Raw genomic sequence first — 16,452 nt, 5'->3', positions numbered from 1 at the left:
TTTTAACTTGATTCCATTAACTTGACTCCGATTTTAAGGGTTTAATTTAGAATAGGTATTTTAGTATTTTATGCTGTTGGACTACAATAGCATTTTTCATTAATCCTAATCTGTAAATTCTCCAGAATTGCCACCATTGATCGAGGTGTGTCACTATGGAGAAGTTATAAAGAGTAGCAGAGGGTTCTTTTTCTGCTATCCTGGGCCTGAAGTATAGGGAAAAAAATTAAAATATGAAATCCAAACAAATTGTCAACCCAGAAACTCCGGATGAGAACTCCAATCCATTACAAAGCCTACCTCTGGCAATGGTCACCAGCCTAGAAAATTTTAACTCCTAGGCTTCAGTAAAGTTAGTAATGCAGGTATGTGTGCCCTTGTCACTCTTCCAAAACATCAAAAGGAAGTGGTATCTTTACCTTTACAAAGGTGGCACCAAATCACATTCAGTGTGCTCTCATGGATTGTCTGGTGGTAGTGATCAGAAGGGACTACAGCCACCAATAGAAGTTCTGATTGACAATTATATAAATTATATAAATCTTTGACACAAGAATGGGGAAACAAATTATTATTACATAGTCATGCTTTTTTGATAGATGAAAAGTTTCCAAAATTAAGGTGCCTCTGGGGAAAGGTGAAAAAGCTCCTCAGTGGTGGCATGATTGGGGACAATGGCCATTAAGCACCTGGGTCCTTAGTACATGCGAACCAAGGTGTTTTTAGTTGCTATCAGCAAAGGCTCAACTAGATGGTGCTTTTTAAACTTTTATTTTATTTCTTTAAAAATAAAACTGTTAGGGAATTATGCTGTGGCTGGTCTGTATAATTAGGGAATAGACTTTATCTTGTTATCTCTGACTTCACAGTAGATTTGGGATGACAGAGGGTTAGAATGTCTAACCCAAGTGAATTTTTAAATGCAATCTGAGTAGTTGTACTAGTTGGTTGCTTGAAGAGGTTTGCTTGACTTGAAGCTTCCAGTAAGATGCCAAAGTCAGCAACTGGAGAAAAATAAAAACGTGGTTTTGTAGTAAGCCTCTTTTGGAACTGCTTGGCAAGATATCACAGGAGTGATGTCAGTACTGTTTTTTTTTTTAAGTATGGAAAGAAAAAAAGCCTGTCCAAATACTAGGACAAAGAGAAGTGGAAGCAAAATGGGTAAGGTAAAAAATAGTTCTATTTTCAGTTTATCCATAGTCATGTATGCTGGGGGATCAGAAGCCCCAGAGTCCATCTTGTCTGCAAAGTCTGTAGTCATTCGTCTTGTATTGGTCCTTAAGAAACTCCAGGACCTAACTCTAGTTGTGGTCAGTTTGATTTACTAGCTGGAGTCCAAGATTTTTTTAATAACACTAAAAAGTACACCAAACATCGATTGGCTAAAAAAACTTCAATCTTGAGTTAGTTCCCAAAAGGCACAGTCAGAACAAGGTATTAATGGGGATTAATGATGGCACTGTGGTTCGATATTAGCAAAAGACCAGGGTTAAAAATAAATGTGCATATCTCAAGGGAAGCAGGAAAGTCCAGGCTGGCAATAGTATAAAGACTGGAATTTTAAAATATGAAACTGTATTGACATTGTTTCTCCTCTCTTTCCTTCCAAAATTTCTCAATAATGTTATATTATTAATATTAATGTTATTAATATTATTATTGAATTAAGCCCTTTGAGGGGCAAATTACCCCCAGCTACATTTTCCTGCAGTGTTTTTGGTGACTGGTTCTTTGGGTATAATTTCCACCACAGAGAGGGGTTCCCATGAACAATAGCATAATTCATTATTGCTATGGGCCCTTATCAGTCATTCTTCTACTTTTTGTCCAATATCCCAACTCTTGTTAGGTCAGTGTTTAGTCCTGGGAAGACATGCAAAGCTTGAGAGATTTGGTTTCCCACACAACTCTATGCTTATTTCATCAGAGAATATGTCATGCTGTGTTGACATATTCTACTCATCAGCCTGTCTTTTCTATTAGACTATAAGCTCTTTAGACTATAAGGTCTACAAATGTACCCAAATATCTAGACTGGTAGATTCTCAACAAATACCTTTTGAATGATGAGTTAATATTGAGTATTTTGCTACCATTGGCATCATCACATCAATTGCTACCACCATCACCACCATCACAATTATCCCTATGATTGTAATCATCACCAACACCATCATTGGCACCACTGCCAACCACCAATACCACCATCAAACCATATTTGATGCTTCATCCTCTTTGGGAACTCTTTCCTGAGACACTCAATGTCTCTAACTATTTAGAATTCTCTGATTTAAGGATGCTTGGGTGGCTCAGTGGTTGAGCGTCTGCCTTTGACTCCGGGTGTGATCATGGAGCCCTGGGATTGAGTCCCATATCAGGCTACTTGCATGGAACCTGTTTCTCTGCTTCTTCTGTCTCTGCCTCTCTCTCTCTGCCTCTTTCTCTGTGTCTCTCATGAATAAGTAAATAAAATCTTTAAAAAAATAATTCTCTGATTTATACCTTTTATCACTTATTCACTATTTCAAAATTCACCTATTCTGAATGCCATTCCCTTGGGGTTTTTTTTTTCTCTAAAAGACAACTACTTAAAAAAATAAAAGACAACTACTTAACTCGATGTAGTAATTGTATTATTAGTACTGATGTGTTGGTAGTGGCCTTCTAAGGTAATATGATCTGACAGTAAGAACACTATCTTTTCCAGATCAGTCATTTATTTGCTACGTGACCTCAAGTGACATCATTCTCAAGGGCTTCTTCACCTAGAAGACCCCTGGAGAGTCTTGGCAGATTTTATGTACTGGTTCTGTGTGCATTTCAACATAGACTTTCTGTTGATCAAGTCTCAACCCAAAGGAGGGAACCTGAACGGAGGTGAGATATTAAGGATTTCACAGTGAAAAAGCAGGTGGTACCCACAACAGTGACCACTGAAGCAGCAGTGTGTCTCCCTGGAGAACCTCTCTGCCCACTCTTGCTGCCAGATCCAATCAGTCACGGGACAGGTAACCACCCAGCAGTAATGTCAGACTATACTGTCATTGCCTTTCCCCTTTCCCAGGACTGTGTTGTTTTTGTCACAGATGGCATAGCACAACTGTTCAGATAGTCTGACAGAGGCTCCGAGTCAATGCTTGGTTTCTTCACAGTAATTTGGAGCCAGCAATGGAATGCTTTATTAATGCCCTGTGAACAAAATAGATTTTCAGACAGCACAAAGTATCCTTCTACAATTTTCCTGGCACATTTCCTGGCAATTGTCCTGGTGGGGACTGTCATATCAGATATGAGGTAGAAACAAAACAACAATCAAGCAATGTAATTTAAAGGAGAAGGTATAACTTTGCACAAGTTTCTTCTTTTTTCTAATTTCCTCTATTTAAAATTTTTCTCTCTTAAATCTGTCTGCAGTGTGGCTTTAGGAAAATGCACCACTCAGAATTCTGAAGAGCCTAAATAAAGGTTAGCTTATGTAAGGTTATAATATCTCAGACCCAATCCCCCGATGATGAGATTACAGGATTTTTAGACTTTCTTTCTCTTGGGAAAATCCAATAGCCCAAGGCTGTCCAGATTGTCATAAACTTTTCTGGTTTTCACATCAAAGTGAAGTAACAGCAACTCAAAATAAGAACAAAATAAGATACTGAATTTATAAAGAAAAAAAAAACAAAAGAAAGAAGAACATTGGCTTGAAGAATAAAAGGATATATGTGCTACCACTGGGAATAACAAATGTGGTTTGAGCAGAGAGACAAAATTTTGTTTTAAAGATGAAGTGAGGCCTGGAGAGGTTGAGTGATTTGTCCTGAGTCACACAGTGAGTTAGTGGTAGAGTCAGAGCTGAGGGATCTGATCTGACATGGGCCAGGGCTCTTCCCATATGATGCCCCCTCCACTTTTGCATCGGTAGAGGAATAAAAACCAGAGGTTTTGGAAAAGGTAAGAAGACAAATCCTCTATGCAGGTGAGAAGAGAGGATTATGTCCATTGCATAGCTAGGAAACTGAACCACAAAGGGGTTTAGTGTGTGGTCCTCACTGGGGGTGATTTTGATCTCCAGCGAACATTTGGAAATATCTGATGACATTCCTGGTTATCATAACTTGTGGGTAAAATGTACTACTGTCATCTCTAGGGTAGAAGACAGGGATGCTGCTAAAATCCCCATGACAAAGAACTATTCAAGATCATCGACATTGGACAATACATATTTTTATCTGGGGATTTTTCACTTAACATCCAGATTTATATCACTATTATTATTATTAGAAAGTTTGCACACCAGAGTTACTGTCTATACTCATTTACTTTTGTGCACCCACCACTTCCCTGCAAATTCCCTGCCAATCTTCTGTGGTAGAATTTGTGGCGACCACAGTAGGCAAATTTGTCTTTGAGGCTTCAGTCATCTGCTCTTGCCTCTTCCCTACTCTGACCTCTCCAGGCTGCTCATCCCCCCTCCTTTCTGGTGGCATTTGATCCCAGGAAATTGAACATAAGTCAATGCATTGCCCCTTCCAGAGAATTTGCATGTCACCCTGTACATCTGTTCTAGTATATGTATCCTGTGAAAGGAATTTCCAGCCTCAGTGACCAGGCTGGGGAGATACTTAAGAAGAATTCCTAAAACACCCTGCAGCAGTCTGTGTTCTTTCAGCAGACGAGGCCAGCCCTCTAAGAAACCATGCACAGGGTCCTCTGTGTCAGTATCAATATTCTGTCCAGACTCATGCAACTTTAGACCATTTTGTTTCTGGGCTTTCTAAATGCATCTTCTCATTTTTTAAGGCAAAGCTTTGAGAAATTTGAGGGGGTCTTTGTTTTGTTTTTCTTTCAGTCTATGTTTAGCTTCACTCAGTAATTTCAGGATAGATATCCAGAATTTGTGAACAGAATTGCCTAAATGACCAGAAAACAGTTGCTTTTTTAAAAGTGTCATGTCTTTTATTGATTTTCAGAGGCTCAAAATTTCAGTTTCTAAAATCATTACAACTGAATAGATTTTGAAAAGATTTATGAAGCTCTTCTAAGAATTAAGGGAGAAAATGGATATGAAAGGGTTTCAAAAACTATCAAACGTATATTTTGTGTACATAAACAATGGTGGAGGTGGAAACAGAAATATCACCCAAAACGCCCAGGGTGAGACCATCAACAGAACTAAAAGGCATGTTTCAGAACAGGGGAAGATACTGGCAAATGACATATCTGATAAAGGGCTAGTATCCAAAATCTATAAAGAATATCGAACTCAACACCCCCCCCCAAAAAAAAACAATCTAATTAAGAAATGGGCAGAAGACATGAACAAACACTTTTCCCAAAGAAGACATCCAGATGGCCAACAGACAGGACAAGATGCTCAACGTAACTTAACATCAGGGAAATACAAACCAAAACTACAATATCAAACCAAACCATCCCTCCCCACCGACCACCCGCTATAGATTCTCTCTAGTTCTAAATATTGTATTTGAGTTATGGATTTTCAAAATTAGAACTCCATAGGCTTTTTGTGATTAATAAGACTCAAAGCAATTTGCATTAGGATTGTGTGCTTAACACAAGATTCCACCAATTCCACTTGGCCAGATGCCACCACGGAAAGTGTTGGGTTAGCTTCTTGGTGTTTACTTCCCTCTTGCATTGGCTTGTGTTAGGCAGTGATTTTTAGATTAGTAAAAATATGCATAATATGTGAATAAGCTCAGGCTGGTGGCGTGTCATTTCAGAATGCTTACGAAGGCATTAGTTCATATTCGACCACTGAGAGCTTCGGCTTTCTTCTCACTGTAAACCTGCAATGGTAACTTCAAAGGAAAAGAAAAATGGGAATTTTGTCTTGAAGCAGCAATAGCAGTGATCAACTACAGATCTAATGTATATTGTAATAAATAGTTATTATAAAGAAATTCCTAACTTCTTTAGAATTCACCATCTTTTCGTTATAGAATGTGAACCAACAACAGAAAACAAAACTGTCTTACGAGATTGGCTTTGCCTTTTTTTACACTCATGATCTTTTAAATTTACATGAAGCTTAGGAACTAATAAAAAAAAGCCCTTCTTCTTATAAGCTAACCAGAAATTTATTTCATATTGTTCTCATTCTAATATGTTTACAAGAATTATATTGATTTTATTTGACTCAGACCAAACTCAAAGACAATTTTCTTCTAAAGAATTTGTTTTTTAGAAAACTTAAGGAAAATGATAAGATAGATTTTTATTTTTTTGCTCAGTCTTTGTATGAAATAGCACCTCTCTTAATGTTTCTTTAGTAATATTCTGCTTAAGAACCATATTTGGTATGCTTTTTAATGCACTAAAGGCAGGATCTATGTGTTGTGTTTGTCAGGACAGTCCAGGACCGCACAGAACTTGGGCATCACATTTTTTTTTGGGGGGGGGCATCACATTTAATCCACTTTCCCACCTGACCCCCAACCTTCCCATTCTTGATAATTCTATCTCCTCTCCTGGAAGCTGTTCTATTGTAGGATCTCTGCATTCTTGAAGATGTTTCAGGATCTCCTACAAAGAGCAGCATGGGAAGCAGAAAATGTCTATATTTGGAGGCAGGAGACTTGGGTTCCAGCTGAGGCTTTGTCACTAACAAGGTGTTATTGCTTTGTTTCCTAACGTATGAAATGGCATGTGTAATGTCTGCCCTACTTATTTCACACAGTTAATATGAATAATTAACTACAAACTATAAGCTAAACTAACTTTCATAAACTGTAAAGCCCTATGGTGAGGTATCATTATAATAGAAGCTAAGATTTAGAGTCATTTACTTCTTTATTCTCCCTATGGGTATGAAAATGGAGAAACGCTGTGTCTTGCACGGTTTTTTTTTTCTTTTTTTGGAGTTCCTTGATGTTTGTTTGCTTGATAGATTATAGTCTTTGACATTTTGTCATGGTCACTCCTCAGTTCCTAAGCAAGAGACTAAAGAATAAGCGGCCTATAGTATCATGTCATCTATCACCATTTTTCTGAAGCCAAAGAAACATACAGTATGAGATAAGATTTTGTTTTATAGCACTTGACAAGTGCAGGGAATTCAAGACTCTTACAAATAAAAGTTTAAGCATAAGTCATCATTTCAATGACTCTTAATGAACTGACATATACACTGAGGCAAATAACATGTGTAATTAACATTAGTAATCAGTAGTTTCTTACCATTGCAGACCCAACACGGCTGACTTTGATGGGATTCCCTCTACCAGAAAGGTCCATTTGTGCTTTGTCCATCACATATAGGCAAGCATCAAGGATGCCATCCTCAAACTATTTGGGAAAAATTAAAAAATTCAATGAAAAAAAAAAAGGAAACAACTTAATGTCCATCCACTTTCCAAGCCCGATATTCTCTGCCAAAAAACAAAATGAAAACACAACCTAATGTTTAGAGATGTGTATTTCCCATAATCACCCGTAATCTTTAATATGAAGTATTAAAGTAGAAGGAAGAAGACATCATCTTTTGTTTTTCAGTAAAATGAATAAAAACTTAAAAGCAATCTAGAAACAAACAGAATTACTGGAAAGCTGGTATACTCAAGGACCATGAGTCCTTGAGGACCCTGAACAGGACCTGAAGTTCTTCAGAAGATTGTACAAGTTAATTTAGAAGATTTCTCTAATATGTGGGTTCTAGTGCCCAAAGCAAAGGAATAAACAATGTACCAAAGTGAGGCTAAAACCTTAAAACTTCAAAGGTTACTTGAATCCTTATGCTTCTCAAAAATAAATGGCTCTCAAGTGTATCACAGGGAGATACTCGAGGCCTGTATACCTTGCACAGAACATAGCAGGACACCTCATGTCACAAATGCCTTCCAAGTTTTCTTCTCTTTTAAAACAAGATAGACTTCAGGGTCAAAGAGAGGGTAGGGAGGCCTAGAGAAAGATTATATTATCAAGGGAACAGCCTGGTAGTCAGTTCCATTGCAGGATCTCTCTGTTCTTAAAGATGTTTCAAGGTGTCCTATGGAGAGCAGCATAGAAGGCTGTTCATAGTTCATTTTCCTTAGAAAGAACTACTGGCCCCATGCAACACAAGGACTTTTTTTTTTTTTAAGGAACAAGGTCAAAGTAGTAATAAAATGGCAAAATGGGGAGATTTCACCCATACCGTACCTCAGTGTACAAGAGATTTCCCTGAATACAAACACCTTGCATATCCACCCAAATACTTGTGACAGAAACCATAGTCTTAATGGCTAATTAATGTATAGTTCTTTATTAAATCCAGTTAAGATACCAACTTTCTGGGAACCCTAAACTGATGGAATGGATACAGTAAAGTTAGGGCACGAGTTCTTCAGGTATATAAAGAACTCATTATTCTGGTTCTTATTAAGTACCATCTCTCAGTCTGGGACACGAAGCAGTGAATTGGAGAGGTAATGAAATAGTCACAGAACTGGTTGTTTCCCTGCATCATTGCTTGGCTGCTTGTTTGGACTGAAAGACTCAAATTAATGGACTCTGAATGACAATAGAGACTGATGGTGGCCATGTTCAAGGGTGTCTACCCAAAGGCTACTCAGCATGCTGGTTGAGGAGTACCCTGATTATGCTTGGGACTCTTTCCCACTCCTCCCTGTTACCCACCTTGGTGACTTTTTCCTTATTACCTCTCTACATAATGTCACTTTGGGGACATAAATAGAATCACACCTAAACGTTAGGAATTAGAGCACTAGACAATAGGCAATATTATAGACTGTATGTCACTCAAGAAGTGAGGCCTTGTAACCAGGGAGCTTGGGGGATCCAAAAACAGGAGAAAAACACACAGATGATTAGTTTGGCAGGACATCAGAAATACAGGTGGGCAAACCTGAGCATTGGGTATGCAATTCTCAGTAGTCTGGGTGAAGGAGTGGATCATAAAGTCAGGCAGACAAGACAAGAAGTAGTAATGACATAGGTCCCAATGGCCAGGCTGGAGCAGGGGTAAGGGATGCAAGGAAAGCTTACATGGAAGTCAGAAGAAGCCATTAGAAGCCAATAAAGTATCATGTGATTGATGAGGCCAGGTTCCATGAAATCTATGCTCCTGGATATCCAGAACAATGGTGCACAATTCCAATCACCTCTGCCAAAATTCTGAGAAATGACACACTTATTTTTCTCATGTTGCTAATGAAAAGTCTTTGCTGAACCACAGGACATGCATTCTTATGGAAATATGGTAGAAATTTCAGTCACTTGTTCCATTGTTAGAGATACCAAACTGAAATAGTTTGAATTATTGAATATCTTAAATGGAATGCCATTTGCTATTTTATATCCAGACAGTAATTTGAGACTGCAGCTGATAAAAGGTCTCGAGGTGAAAGTCCAGTGGGCCCTCCTCTGATGAAATGGTGACTGTCTTTTCTAATTTTAATTTCTAATTTTCTACTATCTTATACTAACAAAAAAGGTGACTTCTTTGAGTTGAACACACACCTTGCAGTATCCTTTGCAGCATTATCAAACACTTTTCCTTATAAGAAAAGGAAAACTTCAGCCCATTCCATGTTGAAGAACAATGTCTGAGCTAATGAGATTTCACTGTACTGAACGCCAAGCATTTCTCACTAGAATGCCATGTTATCTGTAGAATCTCTGATCTCCGTAACATTGTAATACCCGAAGATATGTGCTTTCAGTGGATGAATTATGCAGTTGCCTTTCTAAGTCTCTACTCCTGGGCTGTCTGTCTTGGAGTCTCAGATCCTGAAAGGTAGGAAATTGTGCATGTCTGAGATCGACATATGGCACCTTGTAGTGATACATGTGGCAAAAAAAAAATTAAGGAAAAATGTCCTTGACAATGACAAATTTTAAATGGCTCACCTGACCGTAGCTCCAGCTTCTACTCTTGATGTCATTGAAGTCTCCATAAAAAATAACCCCAATGTCATTCAGGACATACTCTTCTCTTTCTTTATCACCATCCAGGTACACAGCATCCTCTGTGTCAGAATTTAAACATAATGACCATTACCAAACCAGGCCATTTTTAGATACTCGCAAGTTTGTTTTGGTCCTAAGCTGCATTTTAATCAACTAAATAAAAAAATGTCTTTCGTTTCACTAAAGAGAGCTCGTTTCCTGATACGTAATTTCAGCAATGGTGAATCTAATCAGTAGCCAAGATTAGCGTGTAAAGGATGACATTTGTTAGCAAAATGCTGACAAACTCTGGCTCTTTAAGTTCCAAGTAGCACAATTAAATTGACATGTCTCATTAAATATTTTTAGGATTCTGGGACATTAGTAGTTTCAGAATCAGAAATCCATGATGCAGATGAGAATCTGTATCACAGATCAAAAAATAATTTCCAAGCTATTAATGTTAATAGAAAACTAGCTAAACTGAAATTAGTTTTAAAACAAGTCTGAAATGTATTAGAAGAATGCAGTATAGTCTGTCCTGCCTGGCGTGTGGTCTGTCACTGACAGGAGGAGGCAGGCTGGAGGTCATCTCCTACCAATGAACAGTCCTTGTGGATGTGCTGGTAAGTGTGTGTGTCTGACCAGCCTCTCGAGTCAGCTTCCTCCACCGCCAGGACTTTTCTTCCCTGTGGCTATAATCTCAGGAAGGCTATACTCCCCATCTTTCTTTTAGTAATTGGCCTGGAACTTATTCCCAGACCAGGTATGAAAGCAACAAAAGCATCACTAACAAAGGCAGGACCATACAGGTATAAATCATACTCAGGTAAATTTGCATGTTTGGAATATGGACATGTTTGGTTCTGACTGGGTACATGGTTTATTATGTCCCTCTGGCTCCCTGTTACCCTTTCAGGGTTCTTCCCTCTTCATTCCATGATAAGACTTTTATGACTCTCTTTGGAGTAGCTGTCACTCTTGGCTGCACATTAGAATCATCTGGGTAGATTTAAAATTTTTTAATTCCACCTGGACTGAACTCTAGGTTGATTAAATCAGAATTTATGGGGGCTGGGGGCAATAGCCAGGCATCGAGTGTGTGTGGTGTGTGTGTATGTGTGTGTGTAAGTTTGCCTTCTAATTTTATTCGTTTGTTTCAACCTCTCCAGTGATTCTCATATGCAACCAAAACCGGGAACAAGTGCTCTAGCCCTTTGCTATTCAAAGAATCATTGAAAGACCAGTGGCATCAGCATCACCTGGGAGTTACTGAGAAATGCAGAGTCTCAGGCCTCAGCTCAAAACCTACTAAATCAGACTCTGCAGTTAACAAGATCTGCAGGGGATTTATGCACACATTAAGGTTTGCAAAGCAGTGCTCTGTCCAACTAGCTTAGATCCTTATTCTGGGCTCTATCTTATATAGTCCAGAAAACCTTCGGAGAGTCCTTGCTCTTAACTCCTCACCAGTACTTTTGTTATATCTTCCTCTTTCTGTTCTCTACCTCTTGCCTTACTATTTGCCTGGTTTTATGTAACTGTAAACACACACACACATTTACGTAGGTACTAATATCTAATAATTGCACACTTGATATGTGTGCAATTTCACAATCAAAATAATAAACATATCCATTACTGCAAAAATTTCCTTGAGTCTCTTTGTAATGCCTCCCTCTGGATTCTCTCTCTGACCTCCCACTCCTGCCAGGGAACCATTAATCTTCTTTCTCTCGCTGTAAATTCATTTGCATTTCCTAGAATTTTATGTAAAAAGAATCCTCCGGTGTGTCCTTTTTTGGGAGTCTAGCTTCTTTCACTCAGGTCAGTTGTCTGAAATTCATTCATGTCGCAGCAATAGCTCATTCATTCCAAAGCCATTTTATATTTCCAGGAAAATTAGAGTTAATGACAAATGTGCTGCAGGCTTCCCTCTGCCCTTGCAGATGTGAGCTCTGATGCTTCATTCTGGCCTTTCAGGGTCTGGAGGGAGAATGCCACTGTTTCACCAGCAGTCTGTACCTGGGGACAGTATGGCCCCTACACTGAAGTGAGAGCTTCTTTTCCAAGTGAAACAAACCCAGAAAAGTGGAAACTGAGGTTGAGGTCAATATTTCTGAGTAGAAGCACAAAAGAACACTTTTAATAGAAAAATCACAGGAGAGTGTGTGTGAAGGGGCATTGACCATTTATATGCATAGTCCTCTACCTGGACAAAAGGCCGCTTTTGTTTTTATCCTTTTATAATAGTGGCCTAACTGCTGTGACCATTGTAATAATAAACTTCTTAGTCAAGTAGGTTTCAGATTAGGTTAGTGACCTAGAAATCTCCTCTTAAGATCAATGGGGTCTAGGAGTGCCATTTGGGAATGTGTTTTTAACATGTTTTTATTACAATATGAGAAGTTTATGTCCTTGTCCTATAAAATATTAGAAATTAGATTGTATTTTGAGCTGCTATAATTTACATGATCGGTATAAAAATAAAAATAGATTAATGGGTCAAAATAGAGAGCTTAGAAATAGATGTTATTGTTTGCATGTTTCTATGAATTTAATATATGATAAAGAAAATACTGTAAATCAAAGAAGATGACTGGAGCGATTATTAAATTCAGCTGAGAAAATTGTGAAAAGTATATTTTTGTACATCAAAATAAGTGGCAAATTAATTTAAAATCTGAATTAAAAATGGAAAGCATAATAAATTTAAAGTAAAATTTAAAAATTAAATATGAAAAAATTAAATATTTGGTCTCTAGATGAAAAAGTATCTGAACAAAAATAATAGAAAAAATTTTTTAGAAATTTAAAATGTTTATGTATGTATGTATTTATTTATTTTAGAGAAAGATAGAGAGGAGTGTGAGTGGAGAGAGGGTGGAGAGGGAGAGGGAGAGAGAGAATCTTAACCAGGCTCCATACCCAGCACAGAGACTAATGCGGGTCTCAATCCCATGACCCTGAGATCATGACCTGAAGTGAAATAAAGAACTGGGTGCCCAACTGACTGAACCACCCAGGTGACCCTGAATGTTTTTTTGTAAAAATATAAATAGAGAACTTGAATTTCAGATATAATACAATTTAAAAGTGCATAACAAACAGATAAATATTAGCAACAACAGAAAATGTTAGCAATTTTTCTTTATATATAAAGAATTCCAATAAATTGATGAGAAAATCACAAAGTGCAATTAAAAAGTAAGCAAAAGGAAAACCAGTTCACAGAAGAGGAAACGCAAACAGAAAATAAATGTATGAAAGCAATTTTAACTGGGTAGTAACCCAAGAACTGCAAAGGTTTACAAATAAATTTTTATCCACAAGAATACAATTTCAATCTATTTTTATACTTTTACAGATAATATTTTTTAACTTGACTTTAAAGTTTGGCTTTTTCTTTGAAGTTCTGACATTTAAAAAGTTTGCATCTAGGTGGAGGTCTTTTTTTCATTTGCCAGGTTTGATATACTCTGATCCTTTACAGTTTGACAATGTGAGTCTTTCTTCAGCTCTGAGAATTTCTTTCTCTTTTATCTTTGACTATTTTCTTCTTTTTATTTTTCTGTATTTTCTTATAATAAAATGTCTTTTTAGGCAGATGTTGAACTTTCCAGATGTTCTCCATGCCTTTTCATAATACTTTATATATATATATATAACATATTTATATAACTTATTTTATAATTTATATATACATAAAATTTAAGAGAGTATGATAAGGGGCTTAGAATATGTATATATTTTATTCCAGATAATTATATAATATTAAAGGTGGGGAGCAAGAAGTAATACCATCAGCATCTCTAGAAGAATTGGGGAATTCCTGGAACAAAAAAATGGCCGAATTAAGTATGTTATATAATGAAGAGCTGCATAAGGCATTGAGAAAATCTCTATATATTGTTAGGGAAGGATATCCAGGATCTCTTGTTAGGTTAAAAAAGGTGCACAAAAATGTACATAGTTTATTACCTTTCATTTAAGAAAGGAAGGAGGTAAATAGGTAGGCATACATACTTACATACATACATGCATGTGCTTGTATTTTTAAATGTAGAGATAAGCCAAAAACTAACAAAATTATTATCCAAAGTGTAGGAGGGATTTTTGGGAGTTAGACTTTCTCTCTGAAGTATTTTTATTGTTTTGTAATTTGACTTTGAGGTTACATAAATGTTTTATAAAGTTATAAGACAAAACTAAATAGAAATCAAAGACAAAGAAATTTCTAAATAAATAAAGTCAAAATGAAACAAATGAACATGACTCTGTAAATAGATTAGTGGCTTAACCACAGAAAACCATTTCAAGTTTCTTTAAAACAGAGTAATTCCACTGTATATCCCCGGTAGAATATAACGTAAAGAAAAACTATAAAATAAACAAAATGAAAAAAGAGTAAACTGTTTTAGTAAGCATATTTTTACTAATAATATTGATATTGCTATTTTGAAATGGATATAACATAAGTAATCATGTTAATGACATTAGAAATCAAGATTTGCAGGGTAAGAGAAAAATGCATAAGCAAAATCAAAGAAATAAAATTTGAAGCCTTATATTTTAACTTCAAGCTACTTATTACATAATATTCCTTTGCAAATCATTTTAGATTTAGTGCTATTTTTCCTCATTTGTTTTATTAATTTCTTTTTAATCCAGAGGGAAAGGCATTCTTTCATTTTTCTTTTTATAATGACTTGCATGCAGGATATGATACTTAGTACTGCAGCTGCCAGAAATTGCTATTGTAACTCCTGCTGCTACAGAGTAAGAGCTGGACTGATTTTGAATAAGAATGAAAGCATTAAAAAATATGACTTCAAAAGGAAGTTTTTCTTTTAAATCTTTGTAAAATGGGGGCATCTAGGAGACACAGTCAGTTAAGAGTCTGACCCTTGATTTCGGCTCAGGTCATGCTTTCAGGGTTGTGAGATCAAGTCCCATGTTGGGCTCTGCACTAGGTATGGAGCCTGCTTATGATTCTCTCCCTCTGCCCTGACCCTAAATAAATAAATAAATAAATAAACAAACAAACAAACAAACAAACAAATAAAATCTTTGTAAAATGGCTATCGGACTGACTCATCCTTGGAAAACATCGTACCTGAATGAAGTTCACATGGTTGCTGGTCTTCTCAGCCCCATACATTTCTGTAAGTTACCTTTGTTTCTGTGTTTCCTCTCCTAAACTTATATACATAGTCTTTTTCTGACTCAAAAGAAAGAAAAAAGTACTTAGGAAAAGAAAAATGTATTGAATAAATAAATTTAATGCATAAAATTATTAAATACTTTTTAAATGGTGTAACTTAGTCATTTATAGCATGTCAAGGTAAATTCAAATAACTTTTTTTTGAAAATACTGCCTGGAGCTTATTGTGTAAATGTAGGTGTCTTGTAAAATAAGTTGAAACTGTATATTGACACATTTTTGGTCAGATTGCATCAGGTTTGTTTTGTTTTTCATTTGAAAATGACATTAGCACTGATTAACTCCATGATTACCACATTTTGATATTAAGAGATATATATCAGTGCAATAATACTACAGAAATCCTAATGAGTATAAACTTTGGGGTGGGCAGCTTCTTTGTTTCTTCTCTGTTCATCCTTGCAATTAAGTTTTTTTTGACTAACAAATCCTTTGATGATTTTAGCCAGAAATTAGTCTCTTAAGCTATTTTTGAGTGTAGATAGTGTGAAATAAAAATATTTAGCTTTGGTAATAACTTTTCCAAGATAACTTCACTCTAGCAAGATATTTTTCAGTGCTTTTATTTTATTAGAACATGCACCTCTTAGGAAATATTTTGTAAAACTTAACTTTTTTTTGTATTCTTGCTACCTAAAAGGTTGGGATAGTTGGCTTATAATTAAATTGCAAATTTAATACCACTGTTTGTTTTTTAATTCAAAATATAGGTATTTTTCCTAGTACATGTGATGCCACTGCACCTGTAGCTGAAATTCCTTTGATCTTCTAGCTACCATTCATTTCTTCATAATTTACAATGAAGAACGTGAGATTCAGTGAATGCAGTTACTAATCCTTTTGAGGGATGAATCTCATTTCACCAAAATTAAATTGTATTTGCACTAAAATAATGATTCAAGTTGATAATACACTCTGGAGTTGGAAGACCTCTTCACTTAAGAAGAGGCTTAGTCAGTTAAATTCTAGGTTACTCCTATTTTGTTCACCCACTGGGAAGTGTGATTTTTTAAATATTGAAAGATGGCCATTCTAACTACCATCAAATATCTCTGTTTTAGGGAGATATAACATTAAACATTTAAAAGATATGCATAAAGGGAGGGACTGGTTATCTCCTCCCATATTATTTGCTTATTCTTCTAAGGCCTACAAATACATTTTTGGAGGTTTGCTTTCACCATGACTTTTCATCAATGAATACTCTTAAGAGATTTTTTTTCTATTTATACTAGTCCCTGCAATACTATGAAAGTGTTTCAATCAGAGCATACTATGATCATTAGAAATCTAATTGCATTATAATAAAATATCAAACAAAAGGA

At 36.3% G+C, this 16,452-nt stretch overlaps 1 protein-coding gene across 1 annotated transcript in view; it reads right to left on the bottom strand.

The window, feature by feature from the left end:
• The window catches only part of F13A1 (coagulation factor XIII A chain), a 157,496-nt gene that overhangs the window by 78,532 nt on the left and 62,512 nt on the right, over positions 1-16,452 (bottom strand). The window contains exons 5-6 of the mRNA XM_055322680.1: positions 9,865-9,983; positions 7,195-7,302 (exon numbers count right to left, since the gene is read on the bottom strand). Of these exons, the coding sequence (XP_055178655.1) occupies positions 7,195-7,302; positions 9,865-9,983 (227 nt within the window). The remainder of the gene's footprint in view (positions 1-7,194; positions 7,303-9,864; positions 9,984-16,452) is intronic.

The sequence above is a fragment of the Nyctereutes procyonoides genome, unplaced genomic scaffold (assembly GCF_905146905.1).
Source record: "Nyctereutes procyonoides isolate TBG_1078 unplaced genomic scaffold, NYPRO_anot_genome, whole genome shotgun sequence".
In the NCBI taxonomy this organism is placed as follows: Eukaryota; Metazoa; Chordata; class Mammalia; order Carnivora; family Canidae; genus Nyctereutes; species Nyctereutes procyonoides.
Note: the sequence above shows the minus strand (reverse complement) of the source record. Positions and strands in the feature narration are given on the sequence as shown.